This window comes from Microcebus murinus, chromosome 14 (genome assembly GCF_040939455.1).
Source record: "Microcebus murinus isolate Inina chromosome 14, M.murinus_Inina_mat1.0, whole genome shotgun sequence".
NCBI classification, from domain to species: domain Eukaryota; kingdom Metazoa; phylum Chordata; class Mammalia; order Primates; family Cheirogaleidae; genus Microcebus; species Microcebus murinus.
The window spans coordinates 70,319,279-70,344,966 of NC_134117.1; the positions used below are offsets into that span (position 1 = coordinate 70,319,279).

At 37.4% G+C, this 25,688-nt stretch overlaps 1 protein-coding gene and 1 non-coding gene across 2 annotated transcripts; both read right to left on the reverse strand.

The window, feature by feature from the left end:
• Window positions 1-72: 72 nt before the first annotated feature.
• Window positions 73-25,687, reverse strand: TIMM23 (translocase of inner mitochondrial membrane 23). The gene is made up of 7 exons (XM_076010225.1): window positions 25,450-25,687; window positions 22,796-22,854; window positions 17,321-17,414; window positions 17,023-17,107; window positions 14,426-14,484; window positions 11,334-11,444; window positions 73-597 (listed from the first exon to the last, which is right to left on the reverse strand). Exons 1-7 carry the CDS (start codon window positions 25,553-25,555, stop codon window positions 482-484), a joined length of 630 nt encoding a protein of 209 aa, XP_075866340.1. The 5' UTR covers window positions 25,556-25,687; the 3' UTR covers window positions 73-481.
• LOC142875799 (small nucleolar RNA SNORA74) lies at window positions 15,447-15,650 on the reverse strand. The gene has a single exon (XR_012923084.1). It is a non-coding gene; the product is annotated as a small nucleolar RNA SNORA74 (small nucleolar RNA).
• Window position 25,688: the final 1 nt, after the last annotated feature.

Sequence of the window (25,688 nt, forward strand, 5' to 3'; positions counted from 1 at the left end):
AAGAGTACTTTCACTTTATACCCAGGTAGATGCTTTTAAAGGGAGACATCATGCTTATTTTAGAGTTACAACTTTGGTTCTATTTTTATCCTTTATTCAGAATACAGTGCAACATTACAGTTTCTGGTCATTAAATGAACAGACTTGCTGATATAGTATTGACAACAAGCATGCCCTGAATTCTGGGAGTAAGTGGTTTTCCAGTTCAGGGGGGAGGAGAGAAAACAGGTAGGTGCAAGGTCTTCTCTGAAGGAGAACAGAACCACGTTACTCAGTGAGCCACCAAAGGGTTTTGGCTTCAACCCACTAATGGCTGGAAAGAGTGCCAGTCCTGGTCAACCATCCATGATCGTCATCACAGCAAATCAGAATTTCCAATTTTTCAAATTAATTGTAGGTAGAAGAGAATAACTCCAGACAGACTGATAAATTGATCTGGGTGACTACTGAAGTGTCCTCCATTCATAAGTTAGCAAAACCTTCAGAGTGACTGTTGGAGCAAGGAGCCTTTCATATGCTCCCAGTTGTTATATAGTGCATAGAGGCTGGTAAGTGTTAGCCCTGCCAGACCACCTCGTGCTACCCCTCGGAGACCACCTGGGAGAGAAGGAAAAAAAAAAAAATTGAAATAGACTTATACTGCACAGCACCCTAGCATCAAAGGGTTTAATAAGTACTGTAAAATGGAGAGACACCATTTTAAAATAAATATTCCATCTCAAACAGGAGAATAAGTTTTAAAGGTAATACAAAGGAAACCAGGACTTAATCCATATACAATTTTATATTTTCATATTCACAATTTTTGTTTCACTTTCTAATTTGTTCCTAACAGCAATTTATTACTGAAGTTCCGACCTCAATCATTTCCTGATAGTCATATAATTTCGAAATTCACTAACACTGTCAATGGTTTTAAGGCTGTAATGTAAGCAGGTGACAGGTCCTTCAAATATTAACTTTGAAAGCTAGAGAAGCAATAGTGAGAAGACCGGCTATAACAAAACTCACAGCCAGGTGCTAATGACCCCTACCTGCCCCCACTCCTACACTGATGCATCAATCTTCCACAAGTGATGAGCAGTGAGGGACCTAGCATCATCACACTAGCTGAAAGAAATTCAGGAACTAGACATTGAACTATTTCTGCTTGACAACAAATGAACAATTTTTCATGTGGTAAAAGATCAGCAATAGGTATTTCATTTGAAATTCTGAAACAAAAATTTCAATTAGTTATTTAAAAATAGTCTCCTCCAAGTCTAAATAAGAGGAAGCTACAAATAAGTTTCTCACAATACAAAATGCCCCAAGTGCTTGTGGTTATAAAATGCCAAGTCTTATAAACATTATGAAGTGAAGAAAAAACAAGAAATTCCCCAGGAATGGGAGGTGCCCAAAGCTTTTAATACATGATGTTCTCTTGGAGCTCCACAAACAAGTAGGGACCATAACTTCAGGTAGCCAACACTGTACCTAAGGTGTATTTGTTCCACATCATGTGTCAGGGAGACAAAGGGGGAGAGGAGGAGTTGCCTTATTAGAGGTCCTTTAGCTCTGTGTTAGTCAAGTCCGTGAAATTCAGTGATGATGTTGAGTTAAAACACTTCAGGACTAACCATTTCTGCAATGAGTGTCCTACCAGATGGCTTCAGCTGATAGATTAAAGGACCACTGCCTCCAGGAATCTCTCCAGTCTGAACACTTCTGATAGCTGACCTGCTCAAATTTTTCTTAGGCTTTCATGAAGTGTCACAATTATCTCTCTTAAACAGACCCAAACAGAAACTGCAGACATCATCTATAAATAGCTGTCAAGTGTGTGGTAGAGGGACCAAAACATTAAAAAAAAACCCAAAAACCAAAAACAAAAAAACCAAAACCACTAATCAAAGTAAATGGGAGGTATGTCCTTAAAGTTCATATCATCTCTTTATGTCATCTTGCTGTATTTTAGGCAGTTGAATTTGCAACTGTATTCAATGTGGTTGAAAATTATAAAAATTGGAAAATGTAACTCAATGTATACTCAACTTGCTAATAACTTAAAACAATCTGCTCAGTAAAATTAGGATCAACCACTTTTTTGACTAGTAGGTCAATAAAAAGCTATAGGGCTGAAAGTAAACTATAATCAGACCAAATTCCTAAAGTCGAAAAAATAAACTATCAAGCACAGAATAAACCCTAAAAGGTATCTGCAACCACGTGGCAAAGGCTCAGTTATTAGACCTAAACTTTCAGTGTAATGAGGGTTCTTTCAAACAGGTAACCAAAATGTAGTAAGCTCCATTCTGAATCAACATAAAACAAAGAAATAGCCAAGGTGCTCTTACCACACTGTTCATTAGTTGAAAAATGACAAACGTTTAGGTAACTGAAAGCACAATTTTGCAGACACTATTTTCTACCAAATGGTCAACTTCAGCCTAACTCCTCTGGAACTCTACTCATTAACAGATTCGCAGGAGTGTGAAGTCTGCTCACTGCTTTAGAAAGAGCTGCAAATTACTGCTTCTAGTTGGCCCTTTGCTTTGTAAGTCTTAAGAACATGGTTTCTACTTGGCCCTTGTGGAAGGTTTTTCACACCACTTCTCAGCTATCAAATAAAAAGCTTTCTGGGGAATCCTCTTTGGCATAGACACTAGGTAACATAAAGACATTGGGATCTATGAGGCTTTAAAGCTTTCTGGGACATCAGTAACATATTAAGTGTTTCTTAAGAATAATTTACTTCCCAGAAAGCTTTCTATTTTCTAACCAAAATGCAACAAAAACTTAGTTCAAATCAATAAAGTTACTTCTTTAAAGGTCAGATAAAAAAGTTATCTCCAGCAAGAAGACGCCAAACATCAGTGTTTGATTTACTTACCACACATAGCTAATCCTAACTCAAGGGGAGCCTTTTATCACATACCAGCCATGTTTTAATTTTAACTGTTTCCATTAATTCCAGGGTTTCCCAACTGGTTGATATGATAAAAAGTTTAAGGGCCTGCTTTAGGCTTTCTGTAATTAAACAACTCTGATCAACTAAGCATAGGAAGTTGATCTAAGCAAAGCACCACATAAGACTTGTGTTTCAGTTTTACCTTCTATCTTTTTGATCTTTACACAACTCTTCCAGAGAGATAGGGCAAATATTACCTAAACACAGTAAAATGAGCCAAGAATATTTAAGTGGGATATAGAGCTGGTTAGTGGCAGAGCTAACACATTCAAATTACAATTACTTTAGAGCCAAGATTAGCAAACTTCCTTAAAAGGGCAAGACAGGAAATACTTTAAGCTTTGAAAATCAAAGGACATTATGTAGGCACTTATATAATGTTTAAAATGTAACCATTTAAAAAATGTAAAACACATTCTTAGCATTCAGGCAGTGAACAGATAAGGCAGCTGCCCAGCAGGAGTTGGTGACCCGTGGTTTAAAGGAACAGCCTTACCTACTTCTGAGATGGCTACTAAATACCATTTTGGGGGGACTGTTTAACTGTCAAAATTGTGGTACATGTAAAATTTGCTACCTTAAACATTTTTAAGTGTACACTTCAGCAGCAATAAGTACGTTTGAACTGTTGTGCTATAATCACCAACATCCACCTTCAGAGGACTCTTTCATCTTGCAAAACTGAAACTCTGGACCCATTAAACAGTAACTCCTCATTCCTACCATCTCTGGCAACTACCATTGTATTTTATCTCTATGAATTTGACATGCATATATTTATTTATAGTTTTTATTATTTTTACATAAAGGGGGAGCTATGAGGAGGAGGAGTTCAATTCCAATCCCCCTTTTTTGAGACAAAGTCTCACTCTGTCACCCTGGGCAGAGGTGTGGTGTCATCATAGCTCACTGCAACCTCAAACTCCTGGGTTCAAGTGATCCTCCTGCCTCAGCCTCCCGAGTAGCTGGGACTATAGGTGTGCACCACAACGCCCAGCTAATATTTCAATATTTAGTAGAGACAGGGTCTCACTCTTGATCAGGTTGGTCTCAAACTCCTGAGCTCAAGTGATCCTCCCCTTGGCCTCCCGGAGTGCTAGGATTACAGGCGTGAGCCACTGAACTTGACTTTTCTAAGTACCAAGTAGAATCATGCATTTGTCCTTGTTCATCCATATTGTAGCATGTGTCAGAATTCCCTTCCTTTAAAAGGCTGGATAATATTCTGTTGTTATGGATAGACCACACTTTTTATCTCTTCATCAGTGGGCACTTGGGGCAGGTGCAGTGGCTCATGTCTGTAATCCCAGTACTTTTGGGTGGCCAAGGTGGGAGGATAGCTGGAGCCCAGGAATTTGAGACCAACCAGGGTAATACATGGTGAGACCCCTGTCTCTACAAAAAGTGGGGAAAAAAAAATTAACCGGGTGGGTGTGTGTGTAGACCTGGCTATTCAAGAAGCTGACCCAGGAGAATGGCTTCAGTTGGAGGCCAAAGTGAGCTGTGACGATGCCATTGCACTCCAGCCTGGATGACAGACCTTGATTCAAAAAACAAAACAAAAGAAAAAAACACAAAACAAAGGACAGCTGGTTTGTTTCTACCTTCTGGCTATTGTCAATAATACTGTTATGAACATGAATGTACTAACCATTCAATTTTAAAGAATAATCAATGCCTTAAGAGTTGGATTGAAATGGCCAGGGTGAAGATCGAATATCAAATTCTGCTTTAAGAAAAGGAATTAACATTCACTGAATTATACTTTCAGCAGTATTTAATGTGACTTGTTTCATTTAAAATGCATCACAACCCTATAAAGTGATAACCACCATATACAACTTTATAGATTAGCACAATATTTTAACTAAAAATTTTTAAGAGACAGGGTCTCAGTAATGTTGCCTACGCTGGTCTATAACTCCTGAGCTTCAAGTGATCCTCCTGCCTCAGCCTCCCCAGTAGCTAGGATTACATGTACACATCACCACACCTTGCTATGAGCACAGTACTAAGATGACCCTTTTCAAAAGGTTAAATAGCTAGTGAAATATTTCCAAATTTTCCATAACACTTCTGCTTTAAATGGCTTAATTAACTATATATATTCTACATTTATACCTCTGAAAGTTACCTTCATTTGTTGACTGCTTTATTATGCATTAGTCACCTGATTAGCTGAGTAATTCAGTTTTTTGGTAATCTACCCATCACAAATATCAGGTAGCACTTTTAGTCCACAGACATAAGAGGAAGTCTCAAAAGGATTATAAATCCAAGTTTTCCTCAGATATCTAAGGGTAGGAGGCTTTTTCTGTTGAAAATGGATTGCATTTCAAATTTTACTCTCATGAGCTTGTATTTCTTGCAACACACACGCACACGTACTCACAAAAACAGAGCTCCCAGTAGAGCGAGAGAGTAAACAGAAAATTTAACCTCGGCATAGAACACCCTTGTTAAAAACCTAAACAATTCTTTCACATTGGAAGTCTATAGGGTCCAATTTAAACTTTTAATTGGCAGCACAAGGGTGGCATTCCAGACAGCAAGTTTTGTTGTCCCCCACTGTTTAAAAAGATCTAATCAATATTCAAAAAACCAGAGACTTCACACAAAAATATGAGAGTCCAGTTTCTTTTGAATAAATGGAAGACATTAATTATGCATGTTGGCAAATGGCTGGAGCTGATTGGAGGTGTTTCTAGACCAAAGGTTGGGCATGGAAGCTCCAGCTGAGCCCTGCCACTCCCCATATTCTTTTTTCTTTTTGGAGGAGTGGGAAGGCGGCAGGGCCAGAGGAGGCCTGGCCCTTCTGCCCTCACTCTGGGCCCCACTCCCCATTTTCTTACACAAGGTAATCCTCTATGGTATTTCCTTAAGGGTAGCCCTGAATGTAAGAATGTACTGAACTAGCATCTAATTTAAGACACACCAAAGTATATTATAAGATAGAGAGGAAAAGGCTGAATATTTGATATTACGAAAAGAAATGGCAGTCTAAATTTCTATGTCAAGGACTTTCTTGCAGTAATAACATAACACAGCCTGCGACACCTTCAATGTAAATTATGGAAGAGAAAGCTCTTGGCTCAGAAGAGAAAAAGCAAAAATACTCATTAATTCTATAACAAGAGAAAAGTAGTTTCAATTTCCATTGCAATTGTGGAACAGAGGACGTAAGTAAGCTGCTGACCTAGAATTCCAACATCAGTTTATACTTGCTTGTTTAAAAGTTTAGCTCAACACACTGACATAACTCTACCAAAAGCAAATCAGTATCTTTTATTAAATTTCTGGTTTAAAATAAACCCAAGAAGACAGAGCACAGAAATGAATTTTGTGTGGCAGGAATACAAGTTGAACTCTAACCTCCAGATTCATGGATTTGGAAAAGACCTTAGGCACTCTTTTAGTTTACCACCAGCACAAACCATTAAAGAAAGAGGTTCACATTTAGGGAATGGCTAATTCCTGCCGACCTAAAATATTTCCAATTCCCAAAGTACTCTCCAAAAATAGAGATTAAAAAAAAAAAAAAAAAAAGGAAGAAGCATAGAATGAAAGCTTCAATATAGTAGATATGGAGATATTTTAACAGAAAGAAAGATCAGGCCAGGCGAGGTGGCTTATGCCTGTAATCCTAGCACTCTGGGAGGCCGAGGTGGATGGATTGCTCCAGGTCAGGAGTTCGAAACCAGCCTGAGCAAGAGCAAGACCCCCATTTCTACTATAAATAGAAAGAAATTAATTGGCCAACTAATATATATAGAAAAAATTAGCTGGGCATGGTGGCACATGCCTGTAGTCCCAGCTACTTGGGAGGCTGAGGCAGGAGGATTGCTTGAGTCCAGGAGTTTGAGGTTGCTGTGAGCTAAGCTGATGCCATGGCACTCACTCTAGCCTGGGCAACAAAGTGAGACTCTGTCTCAAAAAAAACAAAACAGAAAGATCATAAGAATACATAAGAAAATGGATAGTTGTCAGACCAATGAAAGGCCAATTTAAATGAATAACTCTGATAATATGATTTTGGTTCTGGTCTAACGATTCTTTAATAGATTATGAGAATCATCTTGTGGCACATGAGAATCCATTCAGTAATGACCAGTATTCTACCAGAACACGAACAGCTATAGTTTTATTATCATCAATAAGTTTAAGAATCTTAGATTGGCCTAGCCACATATTTTCAGGAAATAAAGCCTCAGAAACCAAAAGATATGGGCGATCCCTCCCTCCCCCAAACCCTGTGACATGTTAATCCTATGCCCTCTATAAGAAAGTCAGTTTACAAAAGCAAAGTAAATAAAAATCCAGTTCTTCAAACTGAATGCCAGGCCTTTGGGATTGTACTTCACATGCCAGAAAGAACATCTTGATGACTTATTTCTATTACTAGCATCCACATTTTCTAGTTAGTAAAAATTCATATAAAATACATAATAAGCAGGGATAACTCCCATGATACATAAAATGCTTCAACAAATCAGTTAAACCAATAACCCAATAAAAAAGGGAGTAAGGGTATGACAAAGCACTTTGGGGAAGAAATATAAACAACCATTAAACAATAGAAGTTTCTCAATCTCACAAGCAACCAGGGAAAGGCAAAGTAAAACACTAAGATAATATTTTTCAGCAACTGGCTTAAAAAGTGCAATGGTAGATGACACTTAACACTGGCAAACGTAAGCAAGTACCTGGAAGGGCAATCTGGCATCAGTTATTAACATTTTAAACATGTAGATTCTTTGCTCAAGTAATCTAACTTTCAGCAACTTATCCTACAACTAACTAAAAGGTATGTGCAAAACTGTACTACAGTGCTTAAGCCTCAAGGAGGAGACATCTGAACAAAGACAGACAGATGATGCAGCATGTGAGGTAGGTGTATGGAAGGAACGTTCTAGGAAATGGAAACAGCAAGAACAAAGGCCCTGAAGTTTAAAAGGCAGCGGGAAGAGGAGTAGAATCTGGAGTAATCAAAGTGGCCAGGGAACCTGGCCAGAGAGCTTCACAGGCCACTGTAAAGAAACTGGCTGCACTAGACTTTAATTGTTAACTTCTAAATATGAGCACTTTCATTTAATCATATGCCTGAAGGTGTTTATTGTAGCTTCCAAAAAGTTAAAACTTTTACACTCTTTTCTGAGTACAGTCTATGGAGATGTTATTAATAACTAAACCCTCTAAAACTTTCCTAAGATCCTCAAAGAGATTTGGGACAATCCCTACCACCCTCAGAAAAGCAATCACCCCAACAACTAAATCACTGGCAAAAATAGTCCTCAAAGGACACAGTACTACAGGAAGTTAAAAAACAACTGAGATATTTCAGTGAGTTTAGTCTTGCCTGGAAGAGACTGAAAGTAAGGAATAGATTGGGCAGTGATGAGGAAGCCCAAGACAGCTAGCTGCGGTGCTATTCAAAGTCACATACATAACTTCAACAATGTAACAAAACAGAAAACAATAAAGTAGGCAACAGCCGCCTTCTAGTCTCATCATCACCTCATTTCGTCAGGTGAAGTTAACCACCTATCATCTGAGTTGAAGCCGTTATCATAAACCCTGAACGTCTGTAATATTTTTTTCTTGACCATTTTGACTCTAGGCTTCTACCTCTATCTTATTTACTTATCTTCTCCAAGGATGATTCTAAATACTCCCTGTCCAAAAACCTTTGCTGACAACATGCTGCCTTTCAACCTGATTTTAAACTTCTCATCCTAGCCTGCCCCACTCTAAGTCTAAACTCTCTCTAGACCTTCCCCCATACCTTCCTTATGCATATCACATCCCCAAACATTTGAAATTCAGTTGATCCTTAAGGCCCAGCTCAACTGCTATTACCCCTTTTCCCATTTCTAGAAATTTCCCTGATTTCTCTATCCTGGAGGCAATTTGGTAAGGTGAAAAAGGCAATGGGCTTTGGAGTCAGACTAGGCTTTGATTAGCACTAGGCCATGAAAGAGCTGTGTGAGCAAGTGAAAGTAACTTAATTCGTCTGAATTTCAATTTCTTTGGATATAAAGCAAAGGAGTACCAGTTTACTCCCTTCAGAGACTGGTAAATAAGATGACATATACAAAGTATGTGACTTCCTTTCTTCTATAAGCACATTCTATGTAATTCTTATAGGATGTAACAGCTTTTCTAGAAGGAAGTCAACAGACAATATCCAAGATGGGAAAATCATGATATAGCAAGATAATCATGTTATTTAGCAACATGCTGAGAAAGCAAAGAATTAAAGTAGCTGCCTTTGGGAACAAGGAATTACAGTGAGGATGGTAAGTACAGCAGACTGTTTCGCATCATTAAAATCTTTTAGGTTTTAAAAAGATAATAACCTTGACTTTCAAAATTATATAGATTATTTTGATGAAAATAAGTTAAGTGACCAAAGATGAATCAACTTAAGAAAAAATTAAATTAGGCATTATGTGGACATTTGCTTCTAAACTAATTAAAACTTATTACAAAAGAGAACTATCTGACCCTTGACAGCAACATGATGTTGATCTCCCAGTAGAGTACGATTCTCACAGTAATAACATGGTCTAAATTGACTTAAGGGGAAGTCATTCTGGGGCTTCGGCCTTGTGTGTGTCTTGTGATAGTTTAACATGCTGACTTCATAAGTCACATTATTGTTTAAAACAAAACCAGTAACTCTGAATATTCTATTGCTTAGTCTGTCCAAGATAAAACAACAAGAACAACAATGACAAAATGAATGAAAAGTACAGAAAAGAATCTCATCTTTTTGATGTTGAAAATCAACCACAAGGCTGGGCATGGTGGCTCATGCCTATAATACTAGCACACTGGGAGGCCACGGTGGGAAGACTGCTTGAGCTCAAGAGTTCGAGAACTCACGCCTGTAATCCTAGCACTCTGGGAGGCCGAGGCAGGCGGATTGCTCAAGGTCAGGAGTTCAAAACCAGCCTGAGCAAGACCCCGTCTCTACCATAAAAATAGAAAGAAATTAATTGGCCAACTAATATATATATATATAAAAATCAGCCAAGCATGGTGGCTCGTGCCTGTAGTCCCAGCTACTCGGGAGGCTGAGGCAGGAGGATCGCTTGAGCCCAGGAGTTTGAGGTTGCTGTGAGCTAGGCTGACGCCACGGCACTCACTCTAGCCTAGGCAAGAAAGCGAGACTCTGTCTCAAAAAAAAAAAAAAAAAAAAAAAAAAAAAAAAAAAGAGTTCGAGACCAACCTAAGCAAGAGGAAGACCCCATCTCTACTAAAAGAAAAAAATAGAAAAATTAGCCAAGCATCATGGTGCATGCCTATAGTCCTAGCTACAGAAGAGGCTGTACCCAGGGTGACTGAGCAAGATTTTGTCTCCAAAAAAAAAAAAAAAGGCCGGGTGTGATAGCTCATGCCTGTAATGCTAGCACTCTGGGAGGCCGAGGCGGGCGGATTGCTGGAGGTCAGGAGTTCAAAACCAACCTGACCAAGACGAGACCCTGTCTACTACAAATAGAAAGAAATTAATTGGCCAACTAATATACATAGAAACAATTAGCCGGGCATGGTGGCGCATGCCTGTGGTCCCAGCTACTCGGGAGGCTGAGGCAGGAGGATCACTTGAGCTCAGGAGTTTGAGGTTGCTGTGAGCTAGGCTGATGCCATGGCACTCACTCTAGCCTGGGCAACAAAGCAAGACTCTGTCTCAAAAAAAAAAAAAGTCAACAACAAACCATATGATCCAACAATCCCATTTCAGGGATACATCCAAAAGAATTGAAAGCAGGATCATGAAGAGACATTTACATACCCATATTCATAGCATTATCATACACAATGGCCAGTAAGTAGAAGAAACCCAAGCATCCCTCGGCAGACACAACTGCAAAATGTGGTATACGTACATACAATGGAATAGTATTTAGTTTTAAAAAGGAAGGAAATTCTAACACACACTAAAACATGGATGAACCCTGAGGACATTATGCTAAGTAAAATAAGTCAGTCATGAAAGGACAAATACTGTTTGATTCCACTATATGAGACACCTAAACAAACCAAATTGAGAAAAATTAAGTACAAGAATGCCAGGAGCTAGGGGGAAGGGGGGAAATAAGGAAATGTTTAATGGGCATACAGTATCAGTTTCACAAGATGAAAAAGTTCTGGAGATTGGGTGCACAACAATGTGAATATACTTAAACACTATTAAACTGTACACTTAAAAATGGTTAAGATGGTAGACTGTGTTATGGGTAAACAAAAACAAACCATAATAAGGACAAAGTTAAAACATGAGATAATACTACAAAAAAGTATAGTTTCCTTGAAAACCACAGATTACAAAAAGCATACATCAAATGTGTTAAGAGAAAGGTCTCAATTCAATAGTACTTACCTGTACATTTATACAACATGCCTGTCATGGTTCCGGCTGCTACTGTGTTGAGGTCATCTTCTGCACCTCGTGTTTTCTCAATGATAACACCAAATGCACTATAGAGCAATGCTAAAGGGGACATGGATGTACTCAGTGACAAAAAAGTGAATATAATATATTGGCTTTCATCCATAGTTCTTGGCTTGTAACTCCCACAGCCCTTACTATTTCTAAAGTGACTAAAACATAAGCACATCACTTGTTAAAGTATTTGTTCCTTCGTCCTTTGTTTCTGAAGCAGCTTCGGAACAGCTTTAGAGCAATAAAGGTGAAAGCCTTGTTATAATGTTGGGTTGCTTTAGGCCTCAGGAAACAGAATCTTTCTCTGAATTCCTTCTTCCCTAATTTCACCCAATCCTTTTTCTCCCCAAGGCAAGCCATAGAAACTAAAAATATAATTTCCCCCCACCTTTCTGTCTTGGAGCTGCCCATAAAGAAATTCTTTGACCTACATTGTCTGACTGTAGGTCATAAGACCCCCATTTCAGGAGGGGTCTTGCCCCATACCCAGAAGGAATGAACATTACACAGAAAGGCCAAGAATCTAAACAGACAATCCTTGCTGGATTTCCCCAATCTACTAGTATTAGATCACTCCCTTTTTGTCCAATCACATTTCTACATGGTTGGCCATGCTTCAGTCATGCCTACCCAATGAATTCTCCAACAGAGGCCCAAGAGGATGGAGTATAGGGAGCTTCTGGACAGCTGAACTCATGGAGGCTTTGCAGGAAGGTAAATGAGAACTCATCCATGTACTGGAAGGGTGGCATACTTCCACTCCAAGGGAATGAAAGCTACTGTGCTCAGGGACCCTTAAAGACCTCACCCTATGCAGCCCTTCATCTGGCTGGTTTATTTGTATCCTTTAAAATATCCTTTTTAATAATTGGCAAACTTAAGTATGTGTTTCTCTGAGTTCTGTGAGCCCATCTAGTATATCAATCAAACCCAGGGAAGGGGTTGGGAACCCCAATTTATAGCTGATTAGTCAGAAGCACAAGCAAAATAACCTGGGGTTTGCAATCAGCATCGGAAGTGGGGCTCAGTCTTGTGGAACTGAGTCCTTAACCGGTGTGGCCCGATGCTATCTCCAAATAGTGTTGGAATTGAACTGAATTAGAAGAAACACAGCTGGTATACACTTACAAAATTGATTACTTGGTAAGTGGAGAAATAGCCCCACATATCTGGTCATAGAAGCCTTCTGTGTTGATTATTGTAGTGTGAGAGCAGAGGGGGAAAAAGTTTGTTTTTCCAACACACAAAGTCAGTATGGCAATATTTAGATAAATTTATCCAAAGATATATGGAGTGATCATTAGAACACTGTTTCTAATAAGCAAAATCTTGGCAACAAATAAAATGCCCATCCATCAAGAGCATTTTGTACCATCTGGATTGATCCAGAATGGAGTTTCCATAGAATGATACTATATAGTCCGTAAAGCAAAAATCATGAAGAGTTGTATTCACTAATATGTAAAGCAGGTACATGTATGCATGAGTATATGACTGACTGGCTATGGAAAGAATGTCTGGAAAGATTCAGAAGAAACATTAATAGCAGCTACTTCTGGAAAGTACCATAGGGAATTCCCATGAAGAATATTTTAAAATTTCATTTATATGTTACCCAGAATAGCTATACTTTGGATTAAACACACACATGTATTTCTATTATAAGAAAAAAAATATAATTTTAAAAAATGTGAGATTTGATTCTCATAACATTAGGAACTGTAACACTAGTATCATTTAGTTTCAAAAGATCCTCCCTCAAACCACCCTTCTATACCTTTACAGATTCCTATCAGGAATGAGTATGTTAAAACTTTTTTCTTACCCTTTTTAAAATTATAGCTACACTTGACCACTCCCTGCAAACCACGCTCAGCCTTACAACTCCTCTGCTGTGGTATTTTATACTTCTATGAAAGCTCATCTTCCCGTTTAATTTATTTAACTGAAACTGACATGAGCAGAACATTGTGATTGATTATATTATAATGGTAAGACAAACAATGACCAGCCATTCCAGTTTGCCAAGGACTGAGGGATTTCCTGGATCATGGGACTTGTAGTGCCAAAACCCAGAAAGTCCTGGGCAGACAAAGACAGCTGATTAGTCTAGGTATATAAGCAATTAAAAAGGAACAGAGGAGTGGGACTATGTAGGGTGGAAGGAATGCAGCCAGGAGCAACTTATTGAAGCAGCCATTTATTAGGATCCAAAATGTGAAACTGGCTTTGTGGTATGAAAATGTATTGCTTCCAAGTCCTATGATAAGGCTAGGATCTTACTGTGTCACAATAGAAGCCTCTTCTATGTTTTCAATGAGTTGTCTCTATTTTCCCTTATTTAATCTGCCACAATTTAAGATTTCCAGACTTTGAGTTCATAAATTATGAAAACTTTGGATGATAGGGGATAAGTGCCATAAGAGGGCTATTATAAGTCATCAGTAATCAAAAGAGCCAATCATTCATAAATGATATGACGTATAAAAGCATTTTGTTCTGACTAAGCACTACTAAATTACCCCTTTCCTAGAACTGCACAGGTTTTCATTATCTACAAAGGACCTACTGCAACTCTGGCAATTAGGTCCTTGAAATCTACTCAGGTAAACAGACTACTGAACAGCTATTATGAAAACACAGCAAGAGGGTTAGATAAATCTAACACGTCTCACTGCAGAACCTTGAACCTTGCCTAACATACAAAGCTCTTTGCTCTGGACCTAAATTATTTGAATTTCATTTAGTTAAAACATGATTTTATTTTGTGTCCTGCTTGGAAAGGAGAGTGTGAATGTTTAAAAGGTTGAAAACATTAAAAAATAGTATTAGTACGTCGATTATTTTATTACATAGTTCATGATCTTTCCCTAAGCAGTATCTATAATACATTAAGTCACCAGAATGAATGTAAACATAATAGTTTCATAACCTATGACCAGAATTTTGGTTGATCAAATTGTTCATGATACATTTGCACATTCATTCGTTGTGTTAACAATTAATTATCAAATGAGATCTCTACTTACCTAGAGAACCTAGAGTATTAGCCCAAAGTGCCCCTTGCCTAGTCACCATATTCAAAATCCTACCAGGGCAAAAAGAGAGAAAGAATTTATATTTAGGATCATTATTTAATTCTGGTAATCTTAAAAAAACAAAAATAACTCCCCCATAATAGTAGCTATTTAAAATGCCTAGACCCAAGCTCCAAAGTTTTAATTTTAAGATACATCTTGATACTTACTTGGATTTCAGTAAGGATGCCTTTCACAGTATATAAATGGCGGTTAGGTTAAAACTTTCGAGACTCTAGGCAACAACTGAGGAAAATTCTTATTATTACTGATGTTGTAAAATTATTAAATACTTATTAAATATATAAGGCTTTGAATGACAGCCTGGAATGTATTTTATAAAGAGGTTTACATACTGATCTATGTAAAGAAATGCCACTGTAACTATGACATGCTAACTTGATTTTCTTTTTGGGAGGGGAGTATATACTTAGAATATTAAAGATAGCTGGGCATGATGGCTACTTAGAGGCTAGGGAGGGGGAGCACTTGAGACAAGGAGTTTGAGACTAGCCTGGGCAAAACAAAAATTTTTTTGAGGACAGGGTCTCACTATGCTGCCTAGGCTGAAGTGCAATGGTGTGATGATAGCTCACTGTAGTCTCAAACTCTTGGGTTCAAGTGATCCTCCTGTCTTGGCCTCCCAAGTAGCTAGGTCTATAGGCATGTGCCACCATACCCAGGTAGTTTTTAAATTTTTTGTAGAGATGGGGGTCTTACTATGTTGCCCAGGCATGTCTCAAATTCCTAGCCTCAAGTCATCCCCTCACCTTGACCTCCCAAAGCGATGGGATTACAGGAGTGAGTCTTGTGGACCGAGAGGTCCAAAAAAAAGGCCCCCCCCCAAAAAAACCCAAAAACAACCCCCAAAACAAAAACCCAAACAATTAAAAAGAATCAAAGTAAAGAATATGAAAGTACAGAATATAAAGTAGAATTACAGAGGACTCAGCCATTTAACTAGAACACATCTTGTGTCTGCTCCCAGCCTAGAACTAAGCAGTCAAAGTGAATGCTTAGCACACTCTCAAGGAAGCACAGTTCTGCCTTGCACCAGTGCCAGATGCCACCAGAACAGTGACGGAGACAACTGGATGAAGAAGACAAGACATTTCTCTCCCAGCAGTGTAACACCATCACAGGAATGGTTCTGTCCGGACAGCTGACTACTGCTGGAAATTATGGAAGTACAGTAACAAAGACTAAAAGAATTCATTCAATTTAATTAATTAAAGAACTCATTTAATTAATGCTTTATAAACAAAAATTTGTATCAACCCTAAAAGGTTGTTTTAAAAAAGCAGTAATGTTTACAAAGAGAAGTATATTGTTTTAAATTATGTTATGTATTCACTAATGTATTTTAAGTTTGTCACTTTTTTTCATTTATAACAAGCTTTTAATAACATTTTTATTTTGAGAAAGAAAGCAGGCTACCTTTTCTAAGAGACTTTCTATTTCCAAATTCATATTTAATATGATGATGGGGATTTGTCTCAAAAAGATGGGAGAGGAGGAGAAGATGGGACACAACTGGCCATGGCTGACAATTGTTGAGGATGGATTAAGGTTCACAGATATTCATCACACTATGTATTTTGTCTATTGGTGTATAATTCAAAATTCTTCATGACACAAAAATTAAAAAAGAAATAATTGAAGCAAGGAACAAATAATAAAAACATTGAAGGATCTTGGCTGGTAAAGCAAGAACAATCCACATAGTAACAGGAATATAGAAAACTTGACAAGCCTTCAAGTTTCCTAAGGTCTAATTCTAGCACAGTTGCTGCCATCTGCTGGCTGGACTCCACGTAAGCAAGGTGGAGGTTAAAGGATCCTAAACAAAATTTAGAGCCATGGAGGAACACACACTCTTGATTCCAGTTACATGAAGCATAAAAATGTGCAAAAATGAACAACATATTGTTGAGAAAATATCAACGGGGACTGGCTATGTTTATTTCTTATGTAAGGTGAAGATATCAATTATATACACCTTCCAACTCTTTTAATTGTATTTTTCCCTTCTATGCAAACTTCAAGATCTTGAGACAAGACTGTCTTATCCTCTTGTAACTACCTTTAAGTTATAGGAATTTTATTTAAAATTTCTTTGGCTCTCCATTTCAGAAATAGAGAGTGAAATCAGTAAGAAGTTCAAGTTAAATGACAGCAGATCTAGCTGTCACCCTTACATGCTTCCTGTATCTCGATTACCATGTCCTATGGTTCTGTGTGCCCCTAAACAATCCAAAATTCATTATTAGTAATTTGGCAATTTGGAAAGCATGTCATATAGGCTTGAAGAACGGAACAGGTATACCTGAGAAGTTAGGTTACGGTAGCACTAGCTAAGTGAAGGACACTGATTCAAAAAATCACTTCATTTAAAAGGGATCGATTTAGTAATCTGATTCCTTGGTTCCTTTTTTAGTAAGATTAAAAACAGAAAAAAAAGACATAATCTCATGGTTATACTCATCAAACCAACAAAGCAGAGGTTAGTATTTAAACATCATTAAATCAGATGATTGTATGAGACTTACTGTACATTTCTTGGTTTGGACCAGGCCATGTTCTGGGTTTCCTTCAATCCTAGCCGAAGACCATTCACTGCCCCAAATGCAGCCCCTGGTAAATCATTAACAGTTGATCCAAATAATACAGCTTTGTGATAAAACAAAGAAACAAAACTGCTCATCTGATTCTTTTTAATGTCTAATAGAAAAAGATGAATAATGTAAATAACAATGTTTTTTAAAAAATCCTGAACACAATATTGGAATTGCTTTCGAGAGCAACTACTTGGACTGAGACACTTAAGAAAAAATTTATTACACCTACCTGTCATGCAACATCCTCCTATGGTAAAGAAGGCCAGTTCAAACCTGCCCCGGGTTTTATTAGCTCCAGTCGGTAAAATAAACTCATCTGTATCCTGAAGGGATAATAACAAAAACCAAGCTGAGTGCTTGTATTTACATTTTTTAAGTAGTTTTTTTTACAGAAAGTAAAACCTTAAATTAATTCAAACTCAACTATACTTATTCAAACAAAAATAAACCTTTCTGCAATAATAGCAGCACCTAAATCAAAGTGAAATGAAATATAAAACACAGATTTAGTTCTGAGAGGGATTCTCATTCAGAACTTTGTTTTCTTCATAAAGTAAATCTGACAGGCTGTATGTAATGTGTAAATCTGAAGCAACAGTGCAAGAGAGTTTAGAAAAGACAGCTCTAAAGAGGCACACTGAAAGCTGTGAGAAGTAACAGCTGACAGGCTATCAATCAGGAAAGAAATTTTCATTCTGTACCAACTATTGAGCATCATTTTACTATAATAAAACCAAATGATCATGAAAAATGAGCAAAACCAATTTAAGCACAACAGTTTGGATCAGTTATGCAAGAGCAAATTATCCTCTTAATAATTCTTAACTGTTTGAGGGGCATATATTCCTTTGATAATCTTTGAAAGCCAGATAAACCCTCTTTCTAGTAAACGCATACACAAAATTTGGGATGAACCAACCCCTAGAACGTCACTCAAAAATCTTAGGTTGAGAAATGGTATTCTAAGAGCAAAATATGATCAATTTTAACAGTCAATACACCTTTATGAAAAACAAATTCATTTTTGCCAAGCTTTCCATGCAAAAATGGTTAATGCAAGCCTGTGATGGATAGTATACACCCGTGGCAAAAAAACAAAAAACCCACAAAAAACCATACAGCATGCCACAGTTAACACAGTAGAGGCCATTAACAAGTAACACTTCTCCCACATCCCCGTGCCAAATACTGAATGTCAGCAAATGATTCCTCATCAGGGAAACTGTAGCTCTGCATTGGTTTTTGATTTATAGCTTGTGTACATACACATTCTCACCAAAAATTGCATAAGTAAACAAGAACATCTACTCTCATCACACAAAAATAGTCTGTTGGGCAATTACAAGCAAACTCTGAATAGATCCCATGTCATGTACACTGTATACAGTTTTGTAAATGTTGGGTGCTTCTTGACTTTTAAATTAATGACTTAGTTTTAAATTGTGCTTCTTGTTTGAGGTTTTTTAGAAATGCTATATCTGATCAGATAAGGCACTTAATTATCCTTCAATCCAGAAATGGATCACCAAGAATAGGAAAATAAAAGGAAAATGGCTGTGATGAACACTATCAAGCTAGTACATGTCAGCACCAACTCACTCTTCAACTAGTGTCAACCATTATAAAAACACTACAAGGGTTTCAAGCAAATGCATATCAATTCACATACAAATAAGGTCAATATCAAAGTATGTTAATACACTGAATATAAGGAAGATATGTTGAAAAGTTCTCCTTACACTTGTACTGCTAACACTCTAGGACATGAGTGTCACTAAAATACCCTATGTACCAGGGTTTGCTAACACAGAAGAGACATGAATCCAAGAATGAGCATCAAAGTACCCGCTGAAACAGAAGGCTAAGATTATATGAAATTTTTACATAATTTCAAGAGGATGACACTATGGACATTAGAAATATTTAAACTCTCCTTGTTTTTATACCAGATGTTCATTTGGGCTAACAAGAGGAAGATTTATTACTTAATGTAATTTTCTAAAACATTTCAGTAAGGATGTAAGGGCAGTGACAATACAAAAGTACTATCAAGAGAAACTACATAGAGTGCCTCGGATAATAGTTGTTGCCAAAAACCACCATTATGGTGAGTTTACAGGTACTATTTAAAATGCCTAACCTTCAAAAGTATGGAAAAATGTTTCACAAAACGTAATTTTTATTAAGGTATCATCTTTAAATTTAGGGTTTTCATGATTATTTGTAATAACAGACACAATGAAATGTACATAACACTTTTTCAATTCTGAAGTCCCTCTAGTATTCCAAGAGAAGATGCCAGTATAAATGTTTACCATGAAGCAAGAAGTCACGATTTGTTTTCTTTGCCTACAGAATCTTATGTCTAACCTTAATAAGCCTTAAGCAGCAATGTTGGGTCACAATGGTATTGTATTTATAACTAGAGCTAGAGTAAAACCTTTCAAGTTTGGATTCAACATTTAAGCAAAATACATGTTATTAGTTTTGAAATTCTGAGTAAACAATTCACAGAAGGGCACTTTTAAAATAAGAATCAATAAACACCCAGTGTTAAAAGATAACATTTAAACAACATTTCCTACAAAAGCAATAAAAGCTTGAAACTGGTGAGGTCCTAATCATCAACTAGCTTCAATCTGAACACATTTCCCAAACAAGAAATGAGCAGCTGTCAGATGCTGTTAGTTATTCAGCTTTGAAACAAAAAGATCTAGCCATTACTCCGAAAAAATATATTTAACAGAGTTACTAACACATAACTTATATGACATATAATTCACATATTAAAAATGTATAATTCAATGGATTTTAGTATATTCAGTTGTGCAACTGAGACCACAATGAATTTCAAAGCATTTTCATCACCCCAGAAAGAACCTCTAACCCATTAGCAGTCATTGCCCATTTACCCTCAACTCTACGTAGTACTAATCTACTTTCCAAGTCTATGTATTTGCCTATTCTGGACATTACATAAAAGTGGAATTATACAATATATGGTCTGGCTTCTTTAATTTGGCAAGTTTTCCAGCTTCACTCATGTCACAGCATGTATCAATAATTCATTCTTTTTATTGCCAAATAATATTCCATTATATGGGTAAGCCATATTCTGTGTATCCATTTGTCAGCTGATGAACATTTGGTTTGTTTCCACTTTTTAGCTATTATGAATAATGAATGCTACTACAAACGTTCATTCACAACTTAAGTGTGAACATTTTCAATTTTCTTGGGTATACCTAAGAGTAGAATTGCCAGGTCATAAGGTAACCCTATTTTTAACATTTTGAGAAACTGCTAGTTTCCCAAACAGCTGTATCATTTTACATTCTCACCAGCCATGTATAAAGGCTGAAATTCTCTACATCCTCACCAATACTTGTTATTGCCTGCCTTTTTGATTATAGTCATTCTGCCAAGTGTGAACTGGTATATTATTGTGTTTTTGTGATTTACATTTCTCTAATTAATGACATTTAACACCTTTCATGTGATTATTGGACATCTGTGTATCTTCATGGAGATACCTATTCAAATAGATATTTCCATTTTCATGGAGATCTCATTCAAACCCTTTGTCCATTTTATAATTGGGTTGTCTTTTTATTAATGTTTTAAGAGTTTTTAAAACATTAAAGATACAAGTCCTTTACGAGATACACAATTTCCAAATATTTTCTACTAGTCTATGGGTTGTCTTTTTCCTTTCTTGATAGTATTGTCTGAAGCACAAAATTTTAAAATTTTGATTCAATTCATCAACTTTTCCTTGATCACTTATTTTTGGTGTCACATTTAAGAATCATTGTCTAACCCAAGGTCACAACTATTTGCACATATGATTTCTTCTAAGAGTTTTATAGCCTTAGCTCTTACATTTAAGACTTTAATGCATTCTGAGTTGATGTTTGTATATGGTGTAAGGTCAGAGTCCAACTTCATTCTTTGGTGTATGAATTCTAGTTGTCCCAGCATCATTTGTTGAAAAGACTATTTTTTCCCCACCTAACTATCGAGGCACCCTTGCTGGAAACAAATGCACTGTAAATAACATGAGGGTTTATTTCTGGATTTTGAATTTGTTTTCATTCATAGATTTATTCTCATGTTAATATCACAATGTCTTAATTATTATAGCTTTGTAGTAAGTTTTAAAATTGGGAAGTATAAGTCCTCCAATTTGTTCTTTTTCAAGATTGTTGGCTATTCTGTCCTTTGAATTTCCATATGAATTTTAGGATCAGCTTGTCAATTTCTGCAAAAAGGTCAGCTGAGATTTTGATAGGCACTGCAATGAATCTGTTGGTTAATTTGGGGAGTATTGTAATTCTAACAATTAAATTTTCCAAGATCATGGAATGTCTTTCCATTTTTTAAAGACCGTCATAGGTCTTTAATTTGAAGTTTTCAGAATGTTAAGTTTTGCACTATAGTTCAATTTATTCCTAAGTATTTTATTCTTTTTGACATCATTAGTAAAGGAATTTTCTTTTTTTGGAGACAGAGCCTCGCTCTCTCACCCTGTGTAAAACGCAGTGGCTTCACTGTAACCTTAAACTCCTGGGCTCAAGTGATCCTCCTGCCTCAGCCTCCTGAGTAGCTGGGACTACAGGCATGGGCCACAACATCCAGCTACTTTTTCTATTTTTAGGAGAGACTGGGTATTGCCCTTGCTTAGGCTGGTCTCTGCCTCCTGAGCTCAAGTGATCATCCCGCCTCAGCCTTCCAGAGTGCTTGGATTACAGGCATGAGTCACCGTGAGGGCCAGGTATTGTTTTTGCAATTCATTTTTGGAGTGTTCATTGCTACTGTATAGGAATGTAATTGATTTATGTATATTGATCTTGTATTTTGTGATTTTACTAAATGTATTTATTAGTTCTAATAGTTTTTGGTGGTTTCCTTACAATTTTCTACAGATAAGATCATTTGCAAATGGATAGTTTAACTTCTTCCTTTATAATCTAGATGCCAGTTCATTCTCTTGCCTAGCTGCCCTGGCTAGACAATGTAGAAAAGAAGTGAAGAGAGTTGACATGCTTGTTTTGTTCCTGATCTAGGGAAAAATATTCAGTCTTTCACCATTAAGTATAAAGTTAGCTTTGGATATTCTGTAGATGTCATTTATCAGGCTGAAGAAGTCCATTTATTTTTATTTCTAGTTCCTTCTATTTACTTTGAGTGTTTTTTTAAATCATAAAAGGGGTGGTGGATATTTTAAAATGCTTTTTGTGAAGCTACTGAGATAACCATGTGGTTCTTGTCCTGTATTTGTTCCTCCAATGCTTTATTATACATTGGTATGGCATAGTACATTAATTTTCACATGTTAAATCAACTTTGCTTTCCTGAGATATTCAAGATATCTTGGATTCAAAGAGATTTTACTCTTTGAAGCTTTTGAGGTTCTAGTCCAGTACCCTGACATTGCAAACAACTTTAAAAACAAACTTTGTTAACTACCTACCCCAGTATTTTCATTTTATTAATTCTCTGTTAGTTTTAAAAAATAAACCTTTGAAAGGAGTTAACTGAGAGAGATGTAAGCCAAATCCCTAGAGTTTGTGAGGAAAAAAGGGTGAATGGAGATCAGGGACTTAGAGCCTCCAGAAGTATGTCATAGTTCATCAGCATAAGTACTTGGCTTTTTAAAAAAATGGTAAGATAAAGAACCAAACTAGTAAAATCTTAATCTTACCTGTACGAGATATCGTGGATCCACATTTAAATAAGGAGACAGAGGGTTCATACCAGTTACTAGAGAGAAAACAAAATGTCATATTACAAAATTCTCCAAGTTATTTCATTTAGAGTTAATTTACCTTGTCATTATTACATGAGTTTTGCTATTTTTACAGGCTCACTGAACGTGAAAATTTTTCCTGTTTTATCTTCCATATCAGTCAGTTTGGGGGCTGACTCATCCTGGGGTCCTCAATCCCATATCAGGTCTTGCACTGGTGGCTCAGGCTCTAACATCAATTAGATACTGGCAATCACACAGATCAAATGATCAAACTAGCAGGAAGCATAGCCCAGGCCAATCATAAAGCTAATTTCTTTACTACAAGAATGCTTGATAACCCTGAAAATTGCAAAATAAGATTTGTAAGAGATGAATCAATTCCACGGGAAACACATGGTTTGGTTTCTGTGTATGCGTTATATATACATATTTCAAGACAGTTCCTTCAGATGTTAGTGCTAACAGTTGATTTAGCATGAAGAGTTGAGAATTCTTGGGTCATTACCACAGGGATGGGTAGTGCAAAAGAAAATGCGAACTTTCAGAGGGCCAGAGCTGAATTCCACTATCTTTGAAAACCAAAGAATCTGTCAAGGAAATCAACTTTCCCAAATTTTAATCTTTGGATCCTTCTGTTTCTCAGTTGATTGTTTACAAATCTATGCATTACCCATGACTCTCATCTTTTCATCACTTGAAAGCTCTGTTAGTTCCATTTCCAGTATTTATTCTGAATTGTGTTATTTACTGGCATCTCTCTTGCTACTATGCTAGTCCAACCATCAAATATCACAGCAATAGGGTGAGGTGGTGCATGCCTGTAATCCCAGTGCTTTGGGAGGCTGAGGTGGGAGGATCATTTGAGGTTAGGAGTTTGAGACCAGCCTAGGCAACACAGCAAGACACCCATATCTACAAAAATAGAAAAATTAGCCTGTCTCAAAATAAATAAAAAAAAAAATCTCATGGCAACAAACTCTTATCTAACACCCCTTCAATTCACTTTCTACATACCAACTAGAGTGATTTTTTTTTAAGAGACCACGTCTTGCTTTGTTGCCCAGGCTGGCCTCCAATTCCTGGTCTCAGGCAATCCTCCTGCCTCACTCAGTCTCCTGAGCTGATGGGATTACAAGTACATGCCACCATGCCTAGCTTTTTCTTTTTTCCGAAAAGCAAATCAGTCCTAATGGCTTCCCTCTAAACTTGTAATCAAATATAAACTCCTTGCCATGGTTTATAAAATCATACATTAGCTGCCATTCCTTGCCTCTCTGATCTCATCATCTTCTATCACTCCAACTCCCTTATAACTCTGTAGACACATCAGCCTAACAGCTGTTCCTCAAACATGCCAAGGTTGTTTCAGGGCATTTGCACTAGCCATTTTCCTGGACACTTGCCTCCCAAGCATTTATATCATATTCAGGTCACAGCTCAAATATCAACTCCCCTGAGTTGTTTTTCCTGACCCACTCTAAAATGGCTTCCTGCTCCTATCATCACCCCACGATTCTGTTTTAATTTTCTTTATAGCATTTATCACTAACTGTGACGTTTTTATGTTAATGGGCTCACCTCAGTATTAAATAAGCTCCATGGAAACAAGAAATAACTTTTTTTTAAACCACTGCAGTCTTGCATCTAGAAAGTAGTGACACATTGTAGGGGCTCAATGAATGGTGTTCATCCTCTGGTCTCTCAACTTAACCATCAAATCTTAATCAAATTAACATAACAATACTTTGTCACATTAAGGTAGTAAGTACCCTCTGTGCTCACAAACTCAAGAGATTCTAAGACTAATATAAAACTGTGTTCTAGACTCAGTTTTGACACAGGTGACAGTAGGGACATGAAAGGACTTTTTGTTGTTGTTGTTGTTGAGTGTAAAAGACCTAGAGAAATATTACAAGGATTCCCAAGATAGAAAATACTTTTGTAGATGCCTTAACCACCATCAGCTGCCTATTATCTTTAGGTCCAAGTTCTATTTATCCAGTTGAATATCATCCACAGTTACAAAGGCCCAAAGACCTGGAATACATATGGACTGCGGAGATCTAAGGCAGGGTATACCTGCCTCTGCATCCTTGATCTTGTGCATATTTCCTTTCCTATAATTCTTACCTACCTGGCTTCTTTCTTCATGTCTATAAATCACCTTTAAAGTCAGGGTTACTTCCCAGCTTCTCCAGATGGCTTCCCGGCTTGTCCCAACTCATATATATATACATACATACACACACACACACACACACACACACACACACACACACACACACACATATTTCTCACCTAGGTACACTACTAGAGAGTTTTGCCCGGACGGCTGCTTTGGGATTTAGAATGTCACTTTGAGCTAAAAAGTTAACCACAAGCTTGCTATTTGGAATACATTTACTTCCAGAGGTAGGCTCTACTCTTAACCCAAGAGTCAAGTACGGCCCAACACACACGAACGTGTGGGATGAAAAAAAAGGCACGAGACTTAGAACGCCAGCAAAATAAAAAACAAACAAAAACAAAAAACCAGGGGACACCTCCTGTTCGGTGTAGACGCAGGAACCATTCAGAAATGTTAGTAAGCTAGGCCCGATACTTACGTGGGACGCCAGCCAAATCCGCGTGCGAGTAACCGGCTCCGCTGGCTCCGAAAAAGCCGGCCAGCCCCCCTGTAGTTTTGTTGCCGCTGCCCCCGCCGCCTTCCATGGTGTCTCAGCAAACTGCCTGTCTCTTCCCGCCGCTGCCTCAGGCCGGGGTTGGGCAGTTGCTCTTCAGTAACAGCGGGACACCCCCTGTTACCGCCACCTCCTTCACACGCTGACCTTCCGGGCGCCGGTAC

Coding starts and splice junctions, on each gene's coding strand:
- TIMM23 (XM_076010225.1), bottom strand. CDS start 25,555: ATGGAAGGCGGCGGGGGCAGCGGCAACAAAACTACAGGGGGGCTGGCC. Junction 22,855..25,449: donor GGATTTGGCTGGCGTCCCAC/GTAAGTATCGGG, acceptor TTTTCTCTCTAG/TAACTGGTATGAACCCTCTG. Junction 14,485..17,022: donor TCCAAACCAAGAAATGTACA/GTAAGTCTCATA, acceptor TTGCCCTGGTAG/GATTTTGAATATGGTGACTA.